The 21,560-nt window shown below is 43.1% G+C and overlaps 2 protein-coding genes across 2 annotated transcripts in view; one reads left to right on the top strand and one right to left on the bottom strand.

Moving 5' to 3' along the window:
• The window catches only part of POLR1A (RNA polymerase I subunit A), a 55,315-nt gene extending 41,253 nt beyond the window's left edge, over positions 1 to 14,062 (bottom strand). The window contains exons 1-10 of the mRNA XM_054030506.1: positions 13,886 to 14,062; positions 11,392 to 11,596; positions 9,266 to 9,415; positions 9,082 to 9,189; positions 7,465 to 7,550; positions 7,233 to 7,342; positions 4,359 to 4,445; positions 3,500 to 3,602; positions 3,048 to 3,210; positions 68 to 241 (exon numbers count right to left, since the gene is read on the bottom strand). Of these exons, the coding sequence (XP_053886481.1) occupies positions 68 to 241; positions 3,048 to 3,210; positions 3,500 to 3,602; positions 4,359 to 4,445; positions 7,233 to 7,342; positions 7,465 to 7,550; positions 9,082 to 9,189; positions 9,266 to 9,415; positions 11,392 to 11,596; positions 13,886 to 13,962 (1,263 nt within the window). The 5' untranslated portion in view covers positions 13,963 to 14,062. The remainder of the gene's footprint in view (positions 1 to 67; positions 242 to 3,047; positions 3,211 to 3,499; positions 3,603 to 4,358; positions 4,446 to 7,232; positions 7,343 to 7,464; positions 7,551 to 9,081; positions 9,190 to 9,265; positions 9,416 to 11,391; positions 11,597 to 13,885) is intronic.
• A 127-nt stretch (positions 14,063 to 14,189) lies between these two features.
• The window catches only part of PTCD3 (pentatricopeptide repeat domain 3), a 37,170-nt gene continuing 29,799 nt past the window's right edge, over positions 14,190 to 21,560 (top strand). Inside the window, exons 1-6 of the mRNA XM_054030654.1 lie at positions 14,190 to 14,299; positions 15,425 to 15,474; positions 15,726 to 15,765; positions 16,980 to 17,025; positions 18,808 to 18,876; positions 20,024 to 20,128. Coding sequence (XP_053886629.1) covers positions 14,196 to 14,299; positions 15,425 to 15,474; positions 15,726 to 15,765; positions 16,980 to 17,025; positions 18,808 to 18,876; positions 20,024 to 20,128 — 414 coding nt within the window. The 5' untranslated portion in view covers positions 14,190 to 14,195. The remainder of the gene's footprint in view (positions 14,300 to 15,424; positions 15,475 to 15,725; positions 15,766 to 16,979; positions 17,026 to 18,807; positions 18,877 to 20,023; positions 20,129 to 21,560) is intronic.

The raw sequence follows: 21,560 nt of genomic DNA, 5'->3' as shown, positions 1-21,560 counted from the left end.
CTCTCTATAGCTGTCTCTTACCACACAAAGTCTAGTGAAGTCTGTTTGAGACTTCCTTGACACTCACCTGACGGATACCAGGGTATTTTTCTGTCATTAATTTGTCCATGTCACTATCGAACACAATATTGACATGGCTCTGAAGACGAATCCAAATGTTGTACAGTTTATCTGCAGTGCTCTGTCCTGAGATCATAGCCAGGACTGAACGATCCAGTGATTCCAACGGCTCATCTGTCACCTGTAGAAATGTCGGAGAACCTGGATTTAAAAAATTCAATTCCTGTTTTACCAGCCTTGTGTTTATAGCATTAAGCTCTCAAAGGAAATCACAGATGAAACATCACTCATTTTTGTCCATCTGATTAAAGCTAAGAAACCCAATGAAATCACTAACAAGATAAATGTTACTTTTAGATTATCTCAACATACTGTTCTGAAACCTCAAAAATTAAACCAGGTCAGGCCTCGTTAGCCCCTGGATAGGAGACTTCCAAGGAAAACAATAGGTAACACACGGCAATAGGGATTCAATAGTTGGTAATCAAATAAATGGCAGTTTCCCATCTGAGTCAGCATTGAGTGAGTTATCCAACAAAGTGCTAGGAGCCACCCTCTTTTAGATAAAAATAATCCAAGATCCTAATTTCTCACAATCATTAAAAACCCTATGCCATTTTTTTCATGAGGTATTACAGTCCGTGCCACGGACAATTTCCAAACACATTTAATTACATGACTACCTCAAGCAGTTTCAAATTGCTGAAGATGCAGCTCCACCTAGTGGTGAAACTCAGTGATTAAAGCAAAAGAGGGTCCTGTGGCACCTTTGAGACTCAGGGTACATCTACACTACAGGGGGGAGTCGATTTAAGATACGCAAATTCAGCTACGTGAATAGCGTAGCTGAATTCGACGTATCGCAGCCGACTTACCCCGCTGTGAGGACGGCGGCAAAATCGACTTCTGCGGCTTCCCGTCGGCGGCGCTTACTCCCACCTCCGCTGGTGGAGTAAGAGCGCCGATTCGGGGATTGATTGTCGCGTCCCGACGGGACGCGATAAATCGATCCCCGAGAGGTCGATTTCTACCCGCTGATTCAGGCGGGTAGTGTAGACCTAGCCTAACAGAAGTACCGGGAGCATAAACTTTCGTGGGTAAGAACCTCACTTCTTCAGATACTCAAAGGTGCCACAGGACCCTCTGTTGCTTTTTACAGATTCAGACTAACACGGCTACCCCTCTGATCAGTGATTAAAGTAATTTACAATGCCTTCAAGGATGTTATTGCAATGAACGTAAATCAAAAGGAGTATTTAGTTTAGCTGATGCCAAGCATCAGAGCTCATAACATACAGCAAGCCTGGACTATATACAGGGAGAGGGGCACTCAACTGGATTACAGTTTATTTCTAGTCCTACTTTTTTTTTTTTTTTTTTTTTTTTTTTTTTTAGGTTTAGCATGTTTCAAACTGGAATTGGGAAGTTCCTCTCACAGCTAAAAGGTGCAAGAGTTTCTTACCTGAGGATGAGAAACAAAGAACATGTTTGACAGAGACCCAGGACTGTAATTTACCATATGTTTGTACAGCACCTAGCATAACAGGGACTGACCTAGTTAAAGCCTGTAAGTGCTACCTCAATCTAAATGTTAAAAAAATATAAATCAGAATAATGGAAGTAAAATATTTGGATGCCACTCCACAGTCAGGAGTGCAACTATAAAGGAGAGCACTTAAATCTGGGTGAGAAAAGTTGCTATGCATGTGTTGGGCATACCCTGCTTGCAGATAAAGTGGCTCACATGTTAAATTCAGAAATCATCGGTATAGGGCTTCCCCAGCATTCCCCTGGCAGCTCTCAACATGATCCAACTGGGAAATGATGTGGGTCTGGATGTTTCAGAGGGTTGGTGACTGTATATGGAGCTTTCCACTTCTAGTTCACCCATGTGAAAACAGCTTAGGTCAGCAGTGACTGAACATTGTTACCAACTAACTCAGAGGTGGGCAAACTACAGCCTGCGGGACCGTCCTTCCCGGCCCCTGAGCTCCCAGCCAGGGAGGCTAGCCCCCGTCCCATCCCCTCCCCTCTGCAGCCTCAGCACGCCACACCGCCATTGCTCTGGCCCGCCGCTCCTGTCAGGCAGTGCAGGTGGTGTGGCTGCCTCCAGCCAGGTGGCGAGCTCCTGCTGTTCTGAGCAGCATGGTAAGGGGACGGGGAGGTTGGATAAGAGGCAGAGGGTCCCGGGGGAGCAGTCAGGGGACAGGGAGTGGGGGGGTTGGATAGGGAGTGGAGTTCCGGGGGGCCTGTTTGGGGGCGGGGCAGTCAGGGGTCAAGGGGCGGTTGGGGTAGGGGTTCCAGAAGGGGGCGATCAGGGGACAAGGAGCAGGGGGAGTTGGATGGGTCGGGGGTCTGAAGGGGGAGAGAAGTGGGAGGGGGCGGATAAGGGGCGGGGGCCAGGCTGTTTGGGGAGTCACAGCCTTCCCTACCCGGCCCTCCATACAGTTTCTCAATGCCAATGTGGCCCTCAGGCCAAAAAGTTTGTCCACTCCCGAACTAACTGCTATTTTGTGGCCTGTGTGAATTAGCGGATGCCAGCCTAGCTACTAAGGGGCAGTACCCACAACTGGCACTGCTACGCCTCAGAAGCTGAATTGCCCCTTACCCACAGTGGTAATCCCACTTCCTGCATCTCAGCAATGATGTACGTTCAGAGCAGCATGGCAGAAACTTCTACTTTGGTGGTCTGTGTCGTACCAACCCAGTGAACTAGTGGCCCATTCTCTCTCATACACACCAAACATTCGCTTTATTAATAAATGCGGAAAAATCAACAATAGACGCCTGTGAGCAAACTGCTTTCCCCTTGCAGCAGGCCTCCTTGGGACAATAGCACACAAGCCCAGCCAGGTAGAGACCCTTTCCAGTCATAAATGGCCTGCTGACCCACTCTACGATCTTTATTAGAGCAGTTTTAATGAGAGTCTTCTTGAATTTTACATTATTTTTTCACTTTGGATACTCAGGTATGCAGCAGCTCTTACCTTCTGGATTTCATTCTCTACAAGCTTTATTGGTTGACTTTGTTCTTGAGCCATGAAAGCCAGAAGCTTCCTTATTAATTGGACATCTTTCATGACAGCCTGCAAGTTCACAGTTTGACCATTTGTAAACATCTGGTCTCCAAGACGATTCACAGGACGATACCTAAGGCAGGTTGTACTTATTATACAGGGATAAAGCCAACAGAAACAACCTCCTGCTCTTCCCCCCGCCATCTTCATTGCATTAGAAATAGCAATGTGAACTAACAGTTCCCTTGCAACCTTTACAGGCAACACTGTCATGCTGAAAGATCACTCCACTTACAATTACATTGCTCTTCTAACATTGTAACAGAGCAGTACCTATACCCTAGGAGTCTGCATTTCTGACTTTTGCAAACAGTATGTGCTAATTACTAATTTCTATAAAGTTTCACAAGAAGTTTTGTTACCTTGAAGGTGGAACCACAAGGAGATCTAGAAAGAACATATCAGGGCTGAATCCTGAATTCTCACCAACCTCCAGACCAGAGAAGAGGTGATTTAAAAAGAAACCTAAGTAGTACAATCAGAAAGAGATAAAACTTGAATTAGGTCTGCTGTACTCTAGGCATTCAAACTCACAACTGCATTTGGTGATGGACTAATGGCATTTAACTGGATTAAACATCAAGACCAAATGCTAAATACCAATGGCTTCCACCACACAGACAACTTAAATTATTGACTCGTCTGTTATTTCTTGTCCTTATGCTATTATAACCTTCAAGGTTTCGTTTTATATATGCACGTCCTTGGGTTCCTAGTACTAGCTATAAGAGGGCAGGAGGTTCTGTATTACCAAACGGCCAACTGAAAACACTTCTAATTAGCCTATCGCTTAGCAATATCCTATTTGGTTTTCCACATCTCTCCAAAGAGCCATATGAGCAAATGTCAAATGATGTTTCACAGGATATTATGTTCCACACCCCCACGCCAGTTGGTCTCATTGTGTATACAATATATACTAGACCTGTATTCCATACAAAAACAAAACAAACAAAAAAACTCTATAATAAGAGAATATTTAGGTTGTAAACTAAAGAAATACCAGAATTTAGGTCGCCTGTATAATCTTATTTCTGCATATGTATTATGATACAGATTTTAATTTAATCCCCAATTTGGATCATTATGCTGGGCACTGTATAAAGTAAAGAAACAATATCTGCCCTGATAAGCTAAAGAAACAAAGATGAAAGGTAGGGGATAGGGTACAACATATAAGCATTGAGAAATCTGAAGAAGTTTTGGTCTAACAATAGTTACCTTCGTTCTTCCACAGAGCCACAATGTGGTCTTTGGCAGTGATGGGTGTCAGGTACCCTCTTTTCCCCAACTGAGTTTCATCTATAACTGAGGGGTGAAAAAAAATTATTTTGATATATTCCCTTTGGATAGTAATTGTGAAAAAGTCAACTTCTGTTTCCAGTTAAAGGAATGGAAAGGAGCAAATCAACAGAAAACACAACTGACTGAGCACTATTTGCTGTCATCTGCAAATGACAGCACTTTATTAATGCAACTTATGTTCTGGGGAAATCAAGTAAACCAACTGCTTCTCCAATAAGTAAAATTAAAATATGCATGATATGACAGTCCTGCTGCTGGTCACAGTCAACAGAACTGAAACAATGAAAGCCAAGTTTGACATATAGAGATTAGGAGATGTGTAGAGGTCCAGGTTAGTTAAACAGGAAAAATTTACCATAGGGAAAATATATCTGATTTCACATGAAATATTTCCTGTCTTCAAGTAATAAATTCACAGATCTGGTACAATAGAGCTACAGATTGCTTGCCTGCTTTGGGGCAGAACCAGGATCTGTCAGTCACTGGCAGCAAGGGAATGAATGCCCTGGCTCCAAAAGGTCCCTTCAATTGTGACAGCTTCTACAGCCAGAATTCCATCTTACTTCCTAGAGACTGTGTTAACCATACAGTGGGGGAAGAAATTAAACAATACTTTCTCCTACCGTTGAGCATAGGGATAATTTCCCCCAAACAAATTAAACCTGAATCTTAGGATGTCCATTTCTCTTTCTATTATGGATGACTGATTCCTTTGTCTCCAGGGTGGGCCAGAGGTATGGACCTTGTTACTCAAAAAGAGGACATTTTCAGTAAGCTCACATATTTTTCTTCATACTGAGGCCCACAGATCAGTTACAATGAGATCTTCACAGCAGTGTGCCTCCTGGGAAGGAAGGCAAGATCGTTCTTTAAACACTGATAACAAGACATGTTAGATTCTCTCTATATTTCTCCTACAAAGGCACTAAAGCCTAGAAATGACTTCTGCCAAAAATATCATTGTCTAACGACTGGATGACCAATAGGTAGAATTTGGTGAATTTATATGGCCACCTAGCCCACCTCATTACAGGAGATATAAGACTTCTCTGCCATGGAATTGTCTCGGCTCTTAAAGACTGGCCTTTGATGGCTAATAGAAGGAAGCATATTTTTTGAATATGCTTTGAGAATGAATGCTATGAAGAATGTGAGGACTACTTGTTTGACCTAGAAGTACAATACTGCATCTCATCAGAGAAAGGTCTCAAATTTGGAAACTCACCCAATTAAAGATAGCAGCTACTTTAATGGTTAGAAAGTACAACAATATCATCCACAGGGGTTTAACTGATGGCATAAGGACCAGAATGAGGTCTCAAAGTTGTGCTCTATGTGCTTGTAGAAGTGAAATCTGAGTAGTCACCCAAAGGAAATGTTTAATGTTGGGAATTGCAAAAAACACCCCACAATAACACACACTCTTGAACATGCAGAGAACAAAAATGCAGAGCTTTGACACTCATCCACCCACATTACAGCCCCTTGGAAGGAAGTCAAGGTAGTTTCACTTATTTTATCATGGTAGTTAAATCCGGGTCTTTGCACCAGTCAGTAGAATAAGCTGTCTGTTGTCATCCTTTTAGTGTTTAAGAAAGGATTAATCACCAAATCCATTTTAAACCTGGACAAAGGATCAGTCTTTCAATAATAGACCTCCTCTGTGAGAAAAGTATCAGGAGGTCCAATGCTAGGCTAATCAGGGCTGAGAATCAGTCTCTTCAGCCTAAACAGCACAAAAACAATATCACTGATATCCTTTTTTTTTTTAAATTAAATTAAATTAATGGAGATATCCCATCTCTTAGAACTGGAAGGGACCTTGAAAGGTCATCGAGTCCAGCCCCCTGCCTTCACTAGCAGGACCAAGTACTGATTTTGCCCCAGATCCCCAAGTGGCCCCCTCAAGGATTGAACTCACAACCCTGGGTTTAGCAGGCCAATGCTCAAACCACTGAGCTATCCCTCCCCCCTTTTATCCTTGTCTTTGGTCCTAAGGACTAGAGGAAAGACGTACAGCAGAGGCCATTGCCAGCTTTAGAACACTGTCACTTCACATCCCTGGTCCTCACATGTGGAGACACAACAAGATGCTTTATTGCAGATGCAAAGAGGTCAATCAGCAGCCCACCAAATTGACTAATGAGTGAAGATACCTCCAGGTGCAGGTTCCACTCTGCTTAATCCAGCTTCTGTCTTGTAAACCATTCTGCCTTGATGTTCATCTCTGATGTACAGTGCATACAGAGATAGGAAACTGCTCTTCCCATGATGAGAGTTTATTTTCTCTGTGGGATTATCATTTTCTTCCTAGTTTGTTTATAAAATCCCAGGGACATGTTGCTGTTATGACCAGAGAAGACTGGTGTCTATGGAAGGAAGAGAGCTCCAAGACATTGATGAATCACTGAGTTACAGCTGGTGGATGTTTGTGCTTTCTCAGGCTAACTCTCTCCCTGAAATCACAGCAGGGGTGCCAGCCGCTACAGCAACTCAGAAAGCAAAGCCAAATTATTGAGCTGACTTATAAGTCAGATATTTGAAATAAAAAGCTGTAATTTTCCTCAGACAGAGTACTGGTATTTTCTCTGCAGCAGAGGGCTGGTTAAGCAGAGAAAACTAGAGGAAACTTTTAGGTCTGGCTATGCCTCTGAGTTACAAGCATGCTGAAGTGCCCATTATAGTTGATCTGTGGACCTTAAGTAAGTTGAAAAATACAAATATTATACTACTATTTGCACACATACATATATATATATATAGATAGATAGATAGATATAGATATTTTACTTGCTGGTTCCTCCAAGATGGCCTCTTTGCCAGACTTCTGCTGTACCACAGTGGGGTAGGTTACTGTCAATTTGCTATTGTGCTCTTTCCGTACCAGTGATCTTCTAGATCTTGAAGAAAAATAGGAAAAACAAAAGTCAGTGTAATGGTTTGCAGTGTTCAAATGACTATTTACATTACACAAAATAAATCCACAAGGCTACTTGCTTTCTCTGCACACAGTCATACTTACTTGCAGTTTGGGCATCTCTTTGAAGTCATATGCAGTTTCCAAAACTGTGCAATCAGTTTACTCCTACACTCACACACATTTTTTACCTAGAAGGGAGAAAAATAAAACAAAACCCAAAACCTTAAAAATGACATAGTGAAAATAAAAGCTACAATTTAAGAAGTACACACACAAAACAAATTTTATTTCTAATGCTGAATAATAGCAATTAAATTTGCCTTTATTGATTACATTCATGCCTTAATCACCTTAATTTCCTCTTCAACTGAGATTCTCCCAAATTCTCCAGAGACCCAAAGATTCCCCAGACTTTTTTAATCCACCCTATATGTGGCTAACAATCTTTCAGACAAGAATAAATTGTTGGGATACATTTTGGCCAGAGGGATCACTGACTGATGGAAGACGCTTCCTGACACCTAACTGAGACTGTGTGCATGTGTCTTGTCTTAACAGTGCTCCTGGTACCTGGTGGCTTAGAGAATGGGACAGGAAATTAAATCTAGGACTTTAGGTAGTGTTGACATTAGATTTTTGAAATGTCTTCCCCCTACTGCCTTAGCCCCAGCACTGCTATGCTGATGCAGAAACGCTAGTGTAGACAGAGTACGGGTGTTTTTACCATGTTATGTAACCTGATCATATAAAGTCCTCTGTGAGAACTTACACTGCTGTCAACGGGAGTCCGACATGCAGCAGGATTGCAGGATAAGGCACCTGTAAGTATCTTATAAGTAGAACTGGTAGGAGAATACATCTGTCCTCAGAAATAGACAATGTGTTAGCATTTTAACTGTCACAATAAGGCTTTGCAGTTATCCCCCACCCCCTACTGAGGCTGACAAGCAGTGGGGTGTCAACATTTCCGTTACTGCTAGTTTCATTGTTTAAGTCTAAACCCAAGACTACGCTAGTGGTTCTTTGCAATCAGAAACTACAAATTTTGAGTGAAAGCTTAAATTGTGTAGAAAACAGAAAAAATCTGTGAAGCGGCAGTATATCTTCAGAATCTGCAGATTTTTCATGCCAAAGGATTTTTGTTGTCATACGAATGCTTAAGAGCTTCATTATAGCAACATTCCTCTCACATGGAACAAGTGACAAACTCAAGAAAGAAACATTGTAGGCAAATTACTTTACCTAATTATAGCTATTCCGTGGCTTGTTCACATAGGCTATCCGAAGATATTTAGATACATGCAAAATATTCTTGACTTCTTAAAAAGGACCTGCTACAGCCTCAAGTACGTAATATTTGCAAGATGGCTTTGATGACTGTTAGTTTAATCTCATTTACATAATTATTCTCAAAGCACTATTGAATTATTTCCCTTCACACGTACATACAAAACGACACACGCACACACACACACACACACCCACACACACACCATAAACAACTCTCTTTTGGGATGGTGCTAAGTTATCTTATCCTCTTATGGATCCAATGGCAGCTCCACTATAAACACTTGGCCACAAGTCACCTTTTTTCCTCTAAAGCAGCCGAATTCACAACTTTGGGATAAAATCTGGAGATACCTAACCAAGCTACTTATTTAAAGGAGGTACACACATGGCAAGCCTGAGATTCCAAGAAAGATCACTTATTCTACTCACATGTGAGCACTCATCTCCTAGCTGATTATTTTGTAATATTTCATTCACATGACAATTTAACTCTTCTTCAATGTCTAAACCAGATGCATCTGTGTTTTCATCCAAAAACTGAAAGACAGAGAAAGAGGAAATTAGCATCATCACACCTTTACAATGCTGCAAACTCAAACAGGAGGATACCTACCCTATTCAGGATGGCCTCAAGATCACAGACCGCATGAAGCAACCCCTTCTCCAAGACCTTCAGCTGGCTAAGCAATAGGTGAACCACAGCTCGAGTACAGGTCAGCAAGTGACAGTTTAAACAAGAACCTCGGATCAGAAGGTATAATTTCTGAAAAGAAAACAAAAATTAGTCTGGTAGATTTAATGGTGTGGAAAATAGAACTACTGAAGGGAAGCTGACTCGTTTTAAGGAAAATGCCAGTGTTATTTGGAAGACTGAAGTTACTTGTCAGCAATACAGAAAGTCTCTAGCTTCCAATGCTTTCAAACAGTGAAGTGTTTCCTTGAGGCCCTGAGCCCACCAATAAGAGCCAGCTTCTCCCTCCACATCCCGGAGAACAACAGAACTGTTTCATTTTATTTCTATTCAGGTTCATATACCATACCCCTCGCCATGGCATCTGAAACTCTATGCCCTGATCAAGGAGAAAGAGGCATCAAGAGGTAGCACCCTGCTTCAAAACAGCTGGTGAGGCTCAAAGTGAAGGACCTTTTAATATTTATAAAAGTTAGTCTGGGGAAAATAGCCACCCACTGATTTTGAATTAGCTGCAGCATGTTAGAGATGTGAGACTTCGGGCATGGACAGCACTTCCCAGGACCAGGCATGCATGGAGTGCCCTCAAGCACTACTGAAATCAACAGAAGTTCAGCATCTCTCTTCAGGCACTCAGAATATTGCAGGATGTAGTTCTTAGGGCTTTCCTTCACTTGAATATTTACCTAAACACCTATTCCAGAATTTTGGACTAGTGATTTGGTATCAGCCCGTGTGATTACTCTTACTCCACAATACCTATTTAAATAAATTTCCAAGTGTAGGCGAGCCCTTAGTGTCTGTAAAGCCCTTTGAGATCTTTGGATAATAAGCAATATGAATTAAATGCTAAACTGAAGTATTATTACTAATTTGTTTCAATCATCAAATTGTGTTTAACCAAGCCACATCTTACACTAAATGGCACCATTCAAGTATTACGTTCTCAATACCTCATAAATAAGGCTGCGAGACTGTCACGGAGGTCACAGAAGTCATGGATTCTGCGACTTTCCAGGACCTCCATGGCTTCTGCAGCCGGCAAGTGCAACTGACCTTAGGGCTGCCCAAACCCCCCTCCTCCTCCCGTCCCACCTGAGCACCAGCGGGCGCCCCAGAGTCCCATCTCTCCCCACCAGAACACCAGTGGGAGCCCCGGAGTCCCGTCCCTTCCCCGGCACCGCCCGGAGCACCAGCAGGCGTCCTGGAGTCCCTCCCCCCTGGAGAACCAGCAACCACCCCACAGTCTGTTCCCCACCCCACCCCCGGAGCACCAGCGGGCACCTTGCAGCCCCGCCCCCCCCATCCTCCAGCACATGCCCCAGAGCGCCCCACCCTTGCGGGCATCCCCAGAGCCCTCCAGATTTTGTCAGGGGTATATAGTTCAAATCATGGACAGATCATGGGGCTGTGAATTTTTGTTTATTGCCCATGACCGGTCCATGACTTTTACTAAAAATACCCATGACAATCTTAGCCTTACTCATAAATAAAATGACATCTGCTTGCAGTAAATTTGTTACAGTGAACTGGAGTGAAAGTCTGAATGGTTTAAGTACATTTCAATGGACTTTCACTCCTCTTATAGTAAAACCTCACTCTGCTTATGCTGAAATTTCATTCCACCATAAATTAGTTCTACTATATTAATCTTCTCTACCTGTTCTCTGGCTAAGCAAGGAGGGTGGGTGCAGACATTTCTACTACAAGGTAGGGTGTGACCCTTGTCTCCTCATTTTATTACAATTTCTTCGATTAGGTGAAAAAAAGTTTGGCTAGTCTTACTACAGATGTTTCTCACTGTAAGTGAAGGCATGACAATAGCAAGTGGGAAAGGGAGGGAGGAATCATTTGACTATTACAGTGAATATATGTTTAAAATCAAGTCCTTTTGATAGAAGACCCTTCACCAGAGGAGGATTTCCCTGTATCACTACCTACTGAATCCTTAATATTCTTCAAAAATCACTAGCTATGAAAGAACCTAGACTACTAGCCAGCGAAGACTAGTCTACAACATTAACAAATTCTCAACAGCATATACGTACATCAAAAAATAGAGGATTGTAAACAGTCAGTGGCAGATCTATGTGGCCTAGGTGTCCTGGGCAGTTGTTGAAGTCCTGCATACAAGTAGTACACACTTCTTTGGCATCAGGTGGTCCCAAAGACAAATCATACAGTCCATTTACTGCTGGGTTGCCCACGTTATCTAGGTAACGAGGGTTGGTTATGGCTTTTACACTTAGTTTCCTAAAGATGAAAGAAAAACAAAAAGTTACATGTATGATGGCAGATATTGTTAACTTTGTATATGCTTGGATATTACAAGTAACAGCAAAAAAGTTAGGGAAAAGGATCATATCTTCTTCCTCCCCGTTTATTTTTTTCATTTGCTAGCACTTTGTGTATACTCAGTTTCACTTGTTTCCTCTGTATACCCCCCAAAAATATGAGGAGCCCTTGTGGCACCTTAGAGACTAACCAATTTCTTTGGGCATAAGATTTTGTGGGTTATAACCCACTTCATCAGATGCATGGAGTAGAAAATACAGTAAGCAGGTATAAGATGGTGACAAGAAGGTGAGAGTACCTACTACAGAGAACAAAGAAAGTAACAAAATGCCACTAGCCATCATCTACAGCCCTCAACTAAAACCTCTCCAGCACATCGAGGATCTACAACCTATCCTGAAGGACGATCCCCCACTTTCACAGACCTTGGGAGACGGGACAGTCCTCGCTTATAGACAGCCCCCCAACCTGAAGCAAATACACACCAGCAACTACACACCACACCACAGAAACACCAACCCAGGAACCAAGCCCTGCAATAAACCCCATTGCCAACTCTGTCCACATATCTATTCCAGTCACACCATCATATGACCCAACCATGTCAGCCACACCATCAAGAGCTCGTTCACCTGCACATCTACCAATGTGATATATGCCATCATGTGCCAGCAATGCCCCTCTGCCATGTACATTGGCCAAACCGGACAGTCTCTACGCAGAAGAATAAATGGACACAAATCAGACCTCAAGAATTGTAACATTAAAAAACCAGTAGGAGAGTACTTCAATCTCCCTGGACACTCAATAGCATCCGACGAAGTGGGCATTCACCCACGAAAGCTTATGCTCCAATACATCTGTTAGTCTTAAGGTGCCACAGGACTCTCTACAGTACAGATCCACACTAACACGGCTACCCCTCTGATAAATAACAGACTTAAAAGTCGCCATTTTTCAACAACAAAAACAGACTTCAACGAGAAACTGCAGAACTGGAATTAATTTGCAAACTTGACACCATCAAATTTGGCCTGAATAAAGACTGGGAGTAGTTGGGTTACTACAAAAAATAAATTTCCCTCCGTTGATACTCACACCTTCTTGTCAACTGTTGGGAATGGGCCACATCCACCCTAACTGAATTAGCCTCGTTAGCACTGACCCCCTACTTGGTAAGGCAACTCCCATCTTTCCATGTGCTGTATATTTATACCTGCTTACTGTATTTTTTATTCTATGCATCTGATGAAGTGGGTTATATCCCACGAAAGCTTATGCACAAATAAATTTGTTAGTCTCTAAGGTGCCACAAGGACTCCTCCTTGTTTTTACTGATACAGACTAACACGGCTACCCCTCTGAAATCTGTATATCCAGTTACAGGGCCATATCTACATAAAACTTTTCCTCAAAGGTTCCAACCACTGCACCACCAACAGTGGCAGGGATGTCAGGAAAGCTAGTCACGATACCCAAGGGAATACTCCTATTCTTACCGAAAGTACCATCTTTAATAACTACAGGTCTGCTCCCCGGCAGCACATGACAGCAGCTCTCCCTCCCCAGTTGGCTGAAGGACCCTCTCTCCTGGGAGCACACACCAGGTCCTCTTCTCCCTTTCACAACAGTGGAGGGCCACCTCCTCCGCCCCACTCCCACCCAGGCTAGGGTTCTCCTCTCCACTTTAGCTCCCATTCTACGGCATAGAACACCCCTTCCCCTGTCTCCCCCCACCCACCCTCCCTCTTCCAGGTTGGCAGCCTCTTTGTCCCCCAGCCTCATCTGGCCCAGGGTTGAGTGTTCAATCCTTGAGGGGGCCATTTAGGGATCTGGGGCAAAAATCTGTCTGGGGATTGGTCCCGCTTTGAGCAGGGGGTTGGACTAGATGACCTCCTGAGGTCCCTTCCAACCCTGATCTATGATTCACCCACCTCCCTCCGACCTGGGCTGCCCCTGCCCCTTCTCCAATCCCCCGCACCCATGCTGCGCTGGGCTCCAAGAGGGGGGCAGGTAGAAGGGCGCCGGCCCGGCTCCCTGCAGACCAGGGGGTGAGACCCCCTTACACCGCCCCCCCCCCCCGCCACGCTGAGCTGAGACCCCAGCACAACGGACGATGTCCCACACAGGGACTACATGCCCCAGCATGACATGCGCCAAGAGTCCATGGGGTTCTGGCCGCTTGGCGGCGCAAGGCATGCTGGGAATGGTAGTTCCTGCGGGGGTTCTCCAGGCTCCGGTCCTCACCTGATCTCCTCGGCCGTGTACATCCCGAAGGAAATACCGGTCAACCGCCGCCACGGCACCTCTCTGGGCGGCCCCATGGTGAGCGCTCAAGCCGCTCCCTCCTCCCGCTCCAGAGACTCCCTCAACAGGGAGCCACTACGCCACGAGCACCACGCGGCCCCCAACGGCGTGCCCGCACTCCGGGGGAGGGGCCGTCACTGGACGATACCAACTCCACTTCCTGGAGAAGGGGATCTCCCGCCTCCCTCCTCCTCCCAGAGGCAAATGGTACCGCCCCTGCTTCCCGGCATCCCCCGGGCGGGCCGCTAAGATGGCGGGACGATGGTTGCGGCACGGCTCCTGGCAGCAAGCGATACTATTGAGCGGACGCTGCAGCGTACGGCTGCCTGGCGCGGGGAAGGGAGAGGGCAGCAGGTAGGAGCGGGGGATGGGCTGGAGAGCCGGTAACGCGGGTGGGCAGGCAAGGTGCTGAGGCGATGAGGCCAGCGCCTGCGCACTTAGAGCTAGTGAGCGCTGCGCCTGCGCAACGGAGTCGCCCTTCATGGTGCGTTCTAGCCATGTGGAATTCATGCTTGTGCTCCGGGAACGGACAGAGACCTTAGTTACAATCTAACAGACAAGAGAGACGGGGAAAGGAAAAAAGCTATATTGGGGCGGTTTTTTTAACAGCAGCGTTGAGAGACCTGGTTACAAAACGATCACTTGGTTGGTTGTCCCACAACACAGTTGAAACACAAATCCCTGGTCCTGCAGTGAGGTATATGTAAATTCATGCTTTGCACAGGCTCAGGGCCAATGTTTAGTCTTGTAGTGTACACCAGCCCCAGAGCTGTAGCAAAGTTTGGGGGCACAGGCTAATACAAAGTTTAAGCCTGTTTGTTCCATAGGAGCAAATAGATTTCAGTACAAATTACTCTTAATTTAGATTGACATGAATACCAAAGTGAACAAAAGAGAGGCGTGTGTTAAAGGGCATTCTCTATGTGCTCTAGAGAGCAAACCACATCTAAATTCAGCGCAAAATGGCTACCTATCTGTAGGCTGCACAGTACGTAGAGGTGTTGTACACTCATTTCTGAATCCATCTACATCCTGTGAGCTCTTTGAAAAAGACCTGATATATATAAGCATTCAGCCTAGTTCCAGCTTCCAACACAAAGCTTTGTGTTTGTGCATGTAGTGCAAGTATTCAAAAACATGGAGGGAAGGGGCAAAATCCTGCAAATTTATTTTTTAAATTTGCCTTCCATTTTTGGAACCTTTAGAATTCACATTTTCAAGCTTTTCTTTAGAAACTTGGCTAGAGGTTCTCTTGTGATCACCTGATTCCAGGAGCTGGGGCTTTAAGAAAAACAACATATATCACGAGGCTTGTGATAAAACCCCAGAGTTGGCAATATTGTGTAGGATTGCCAGTGACCTGCATTTGTTAATGGTCTAGTTGCTTGCAGTCCAGAATTCTGCAAATCCATTTTTGCAATACATATTAATGTGTATGCTGATACTCAAAACCCTCACGGCCATGTTTGGTGTCTGTAGGCATTGTTCAGGAAGTGCATCACTTCAGAAGACTGAAGCTGACCCAGGAGGTACAGTATCTTAATTATATAGTTCATTTTTTCAGCTCTGCAAAATGTACTCTGTTATGTAGTTAAAATAAACAAGGCACCTAAAGAGGAATTTAAAACTTATTACGTTCAGAATTCCCCATCTTAAAAATCAGGACTGCTATTTTTGACTTTTAGCAGCTTAGAATAATCAAGAGTTTGGTTGTAGTTGCAGAAATGCCAGTCTCATATATCAAGTCTAACAGTATTATGATCAATATTTCTTCTTAAAGTTACTGAAGAAGAAATTGTTCTTCCAAGAAAGAAAACTTGGTGAGTGTTAATATCTCATCTCTTGCTTTTCTCCCTCCCAGTTGGGGCCCTCAGAGTTTTCCTGACATCTGCCCTCTACACTTTTGTGTATGCTAACAGTAAATAAATTTCAGTTTTGTGTATTGTGGAGTGAGGGAGAAAGTCAATGGGGAAATTGAATGAAGGGCTCTGTCTCCAGGAAGCCACCCCTAACTTTTCTTTAAGAGACCACTTTAAAGAACCTCTGTTTCAGTACTTTTGTTTCTTTCTTACTTAAAGACCATGTTTACTAGCCACCAAATCTTACTGATTTTTGGGGATATTGCTTATGTTGAGACACATTTCAAAATAGCTAAAATAAACTTTTGCATAACTGGAGCAGATGAAATAAAAGCAGGAGGAAGCTTGTATTTCTAAAATCTTGGAGAATGGATTATTGTGGAGGGGGTGCTGAAGATATGGTATTGGGTGTACCCCACTCCATTCTTATTGTTGCTAGTTGATCCATGGAGGGGAGCTAGCTTGAGTGCAGAGTGAGTCTTACTAGTTATACTGTAGATCTAGAAGTGAGATATTGGAGGCAAACCAATATGGATGGGTTTGCTTAGCAATTGAATGTCAGTTCAGCATGCTACCTGTGAAGCATTTGAGTTTGGATCCTTGAATTTGCAAGGCCTGGGAGCATTATGGAAAGGAGCAGCTCTTGACACTGTCAATTATATTTCTTTCAATCAGCCCAAAAGTTACAGAATAGGATGCTACATCCAGCCCTCAGTCAGCACAAGAATTGGTTTCTGTGATTTGAGGCTTCCAGAGATAACATTCTCTCCCTTTCCCATCTCCCCCCAGTTCTCTCCCAGCTAATGCGTGTGGCATGAGGGGGGTGAAAAAACATATACAGACTCCGTTTTTATAAAGTCTTAATTGTGTTAGCTGAAATGATTTCATACTAATTAAGTATATATATAATAGGTTATTGAATTAAGTGGTTCAACTCCACTTCATCAGTCAAGCTTTCGTTCCCCTCCTTCCTTCCATGTCCCAAGAGAAAATGATGTATTTTAAACAGGATTAGAATATTTAGAGTATCATTATACTTGACAGTGCAATTTTTCTTAAAATCCTGATTCCCTGAGACTCCCAATTCATCTAGTACAGGACAAAAAGTTAATACATGATATGAATTGATGTTGAAAGCCTGTTGCATGCTATTAATGTAAGTTTCTTAAATTTAGGGATAAACTAGCAGTTCTTCAAACTCTTGCATATACAGTAAACAAGGTAAGTACCTTCTTAGGTTATAATCCATCTTGTGGAACTGTGTAGTGCTGCTTTTTAATACATTAGACCTGCATTCTGGAGACCTTTCATATACCTGCCACGATCATAAGTGAAAAATGGGATCCTAATTGGCATCTGAACACAAACTTGCTGCATCATTCAGCACCTTGAGTCTTATATGAATAAACTGTCTGGAGCTGTTGCTCTGTAGTATATTAAGATAATGTGTCAGACCAGTGTTGAACTGTTAAAGAATGGGGGACATATTGTGCATGCACTGTGGACCATAAGAGCCTAATTCTCGGTTGCCATGCACATTGTGCAGCCATTTTCATCCATGCAGCGTGAGTGCGAAGCGTATTTAAAATGCCAGCATCTGATTTGGTAGAGTTTTACATTCATTATGCAAGGTGCTGGTAGCAGAGAATCAGGCCCTTGGTTTTCACTCTAACGACTGTGGCAAATGAGCCTGTTTAAAAATCATTATGGATTAAAGACCAGAAATCTTCTAAATCAAGATTCTGAGAGTCACAGGAACATAGACTCCTAGAGAAGTTAATAGAACAGGAGTACTTGTGGCACCTTAGAGACTAACAAATTTATTAGAGCATAAGCTTTCGTGGACTACAGCCCACTTCTTCAGATGCATACCTGAGAGACCGATTAAGTAAGAGGGGAAAAAAAAAAATTTTTTTTTGAAGTGATAATCAAGGTAGCCCAGTACAGACAGTTTGATAAGAAGTGTGAGAATACTTACAAGGAGAGAGAGATTCAATGTTTGTAATGGCTCAGCCATTCCCAGTCCTTATTCAATCCTTTGTTGATTGTGTCTAGTTTGCATATCAATTCCAGCTCAGCAGTCTCTCGTTGGAGTCTGTTTTTGAAGTTTTTCTGTTGTAATATAACCACCCGCAGGTCTGTCATTGAATGACCAGACAGGTTAAAGTGTTCTCCCACTGGTTTTTGAGTATTATGATTCCTGATGTCAGATTTGTGTCCATTAATTCTTTTGCATAGAGACTGTCCGGTTTGGCCAATGTACATGGCAGAGGGGCATTGCTGGCACATGATGGCATATATCACATTGGTAGATGTGCAGGTGAACGAGCCCCTGATGGTATGGCTGATGTGATTAGGTCCTATGATGATGTCACTTGAATAGATATGTGGACAGAGTTGGCATCGGGCTTTGTTACAAGGATAGGTTCCTGGGTCAGTGGTTTTGTTCAGTGATGTGTGGTTGCTGGTGAGTATTTGCTTTAGGTTGGGGGGTTGTCTGTAAGCGAGGACAGGTCTGTCTCCCAAGATCTGTGAGAGTAAAGGATCATCTTTCAGGATAGGTTGTAGATCTCTGATGATGCGCTGGAGAAGTTAATGTTAATGTTCGTTGATTCCTGAAATTAATAGCCCAACCTTGCAAGGTGTTAAGAGCCCTTGGGTCCCATTCATTTCTGTGGCAATTAAGGCACTTGCTGCTTTGCAGGATGCCCTTAGTATCTTAGTTATTTAGGTCCCCATCTAATGTGATCACTGTATTAATAATCTATGTATACCTATTACGTACCTCTGAACAACTGTTTAATCATTTATTCCCAAACCAACACATGGCTACATTTCAAACTAGTGAATTTTTTGCTACATAAATATATTCCTCTTTAAAATGTGGTGGAGAGGTGGTTGCACTAGACCCGCTGACAGTCCCTTAATTTCAGAGATGAAATAAGATATATCTACAATACACCTGTCTAAAACTTTTTAAATTCTGCCTTTTCCTTTCTGTAGGATCCTACAGCTGCACATTATATGTTTCAAGATGACCCCTACCTTATCCCTAGAAACTATTTTGACGCTGTAAGTATTCCATTTTGAAACTTTGACGACCTCTACCCCCAGATATTAAGGGGACAGTCGGCAGCTTGGGGTTTTTTTAATTGAAAAAGAAAATAAAGTTTCTGATCATTCTTTAAACGTGTTCAGAATATTTTTTCTTTCAGTATTTCTGGTCTCCTATTGCTTATAAGGTTCTTCTGGGCAGGCTCAGGGGCAACACCACCAAACAGGCTCAGACCCCCCCCTCTAGGCATTTGGCTGCCTTCTCCCTTTCCACTTTCAGAACTGCTACTGTTTCTTCGGTTTAATGCCTTATCCACTGGCCTGCACTGCCAGGCTCTTTGCTGATATGTGGCTTTCGTTGAGGAATAAAGGCCTTTGCACAGATCGTGTTTATGTGTAATGGTTACTGACTTTAAATACTGTCTCTAGAGCTGATTCTTGCAATACAGTATAAACTTGCAATTTAGTAAAAATTAAAAAAAAAAAAGTGAGCTAAAACATCTGTACAGAATTGTAAATGTAGGTGTTGCTCTATATACCATAAGAAACTAATTGTCCCAACTTGTAAGAGCTTACAGTCTTACACAGAATAGCCATGGTATAATGAAGTGTGTGGAAAGAACAGTGTTGAGAGGAAGGAATCTTTGAGAGAGCAAGAGGGTACTTGCAGAGCAGCAGCTGGGTTATCTCCAGCATGGAGGGCAGCAGATAGAAGGCATAAAGTCAAGAGCGGGGAGTGACAGAATTGGAAGGAGTGCAATAAAAGGGAAGGCAACTAGAAGGAACATAGGTGAGAGCAAAATTAAATGAGACCTTGAAAGTGAAGCCGAGGAGCTTGAATTTGATGTGACTGGAATCCTATAAAGATTAGGATAGGGACTGATGTGATTTGAGAGTGAAGATTGGAGAAGTGAAGTCAGAGGGGAGAAGGCTGCTGTAGTCAATGTGAGATTTGGGGTGGGGAGGGAGAGAATGGGCTTAGCAGCTGAGATAGTGAGATAGCAAAGGAGTGTTCTCCTGTCCTTAAGAAGTGTTCATGCTCTGGGGGAGGCATGAGGTACTTAATCCCTCCAAGGATTCATTGTTCTAGAAGGTTATCCTCTTTATCATTCAACCATTTAGGTATTGTAAAGAAACAGACTTATCCCCTTTCCTTCCTATACAGCGTTTATTTTCGTTGTCCAAGGAGTCTGGGAAAAATGCTGCAAAATACATTGTTAACGAATTCCCTCAATTCTTTGAGAAGGACATTGCGGAACCTCATATACCGGTAAACTCTTTGCTCTTGTGGTCATGCTATCTCTATTTTTGCTATGTAGCAATATGGGCAGTAGGACTGTTTGCGTAAGGATTATAGGACTGAGCCCAAAAATTAGTCTAAAAATAACAAAAGCTTATGACTTACCACTAAATAACTGAGTGTTCTCTTGTTTACATAAGCTACATTTCAATTTGAGTTTACCAAAGGGAACATCTCTTAAGACCTCAGATAACATTTGTGATTAAAGTCAGTCAAGGCTTTTCAGGCAGAAGTAAGGAGTGAATAGATCTAGTTAATTTTTATAGCTCTAGTTTGATTTTAATTCTAATGATTTTAGTGTTGATGGTCCAGTTTGTAAGGGACTGGCCACTTAGGAAATGCAGTCCCTAATCCCCAGAAAATGATTCGTGCTACAGTCACTTCTATTATTACATTATGTGGGGGCAGGGAAGATGGAGGAGCCATAATGGCTTTTAGGATGGGTAATACGTTTCAGTTGGTGTCCTGGCTATTAGACGGTTTGAGCGTTATTCCTGGGGGAATTCTGCACCAAAAAATTAAATTCTGCACACATTATTTTAAAATTCTGAATATTTTATTTGTCAAAATAACACAATATCATCACCCCAGTTTCAAATATTTTCACAATTTATTTCAAAATTCCTGTCAGCAAGTATATTGGTAATAATACAGATACCAAAAAAAAATTCAGGAAACGTGTTTTGACAAATAGATTCCTTACTAGGCATATTAATACAGAACTTTGAATAATAATTCATTTAAACTACAATACAGAATCTAATTTCCTGCACCCCTCAGAAGAAGTGCAAAGGCTTGGGGGAGTCGGAGGAAATGGAGTAGCTGAGGGAGAAGGGAAATAATTGCTGGGAAGGAGCCAGGCAGTGAACCTGGAGGGTTGTTCAGTGTGGGTGGGAGAGATGTGGAACTAATTTGTTTTTTTGTTTTTTGTTTTGGGTTGTTGTTTTTTGGGGGGGGAGGGTGATTGTTGGGGAGTCTTCCCCATGCAGACTCTAGCTGACCCTTAGCCTCTCTGTCAGGTACATCTATCCCCATCCCCATGTGGCCCTTCACCCTCACTCAGCCACCCCTCCTCCCTCCATCCCCATGTGTCCCTGCACCTCCCTCCCTGTCCCCATGTGTCTCTGTGCACTCATAGACTCATAGATTCATAGACATTAAGGTCAGAAGGGACCATTATGATCATCTGGTCTGACCCCCTGCATGCTGCAGGCCGCAAGACCCTTCCCTGGACTCTACCGTTGAAGTCCCCAATCCTGTGTTTTAGTGACTTCAATCGGCTGAGACCCTCCTGCTAGTGATCCCTGCCCCATGCTGCGGAGGAAGGCGAAAAACCTCCAGAGGCTCAGCCAATCTACCCTGGAGGAAAATTCCTTCCCGACCCCAAATATGGCAATCAGTA

Source organism: Malaclemys terrapin, chromosome 5, assembly GCF_027887155.1.
Source record: "Malaclemys terrapin pileata isolate rMalTer1 chromosome 5, rMalTer1.hap1, whole genome shotgun sequence".
Taxonomy (NCBI): Eukaryota; Metazoa; Chordata; order Testudines; family Emydidae; genus Malaclemys; species Malaclemys terrapin.
This window is presented reverse-complemented; position numbering and strand designations above follow the sequence as displayed.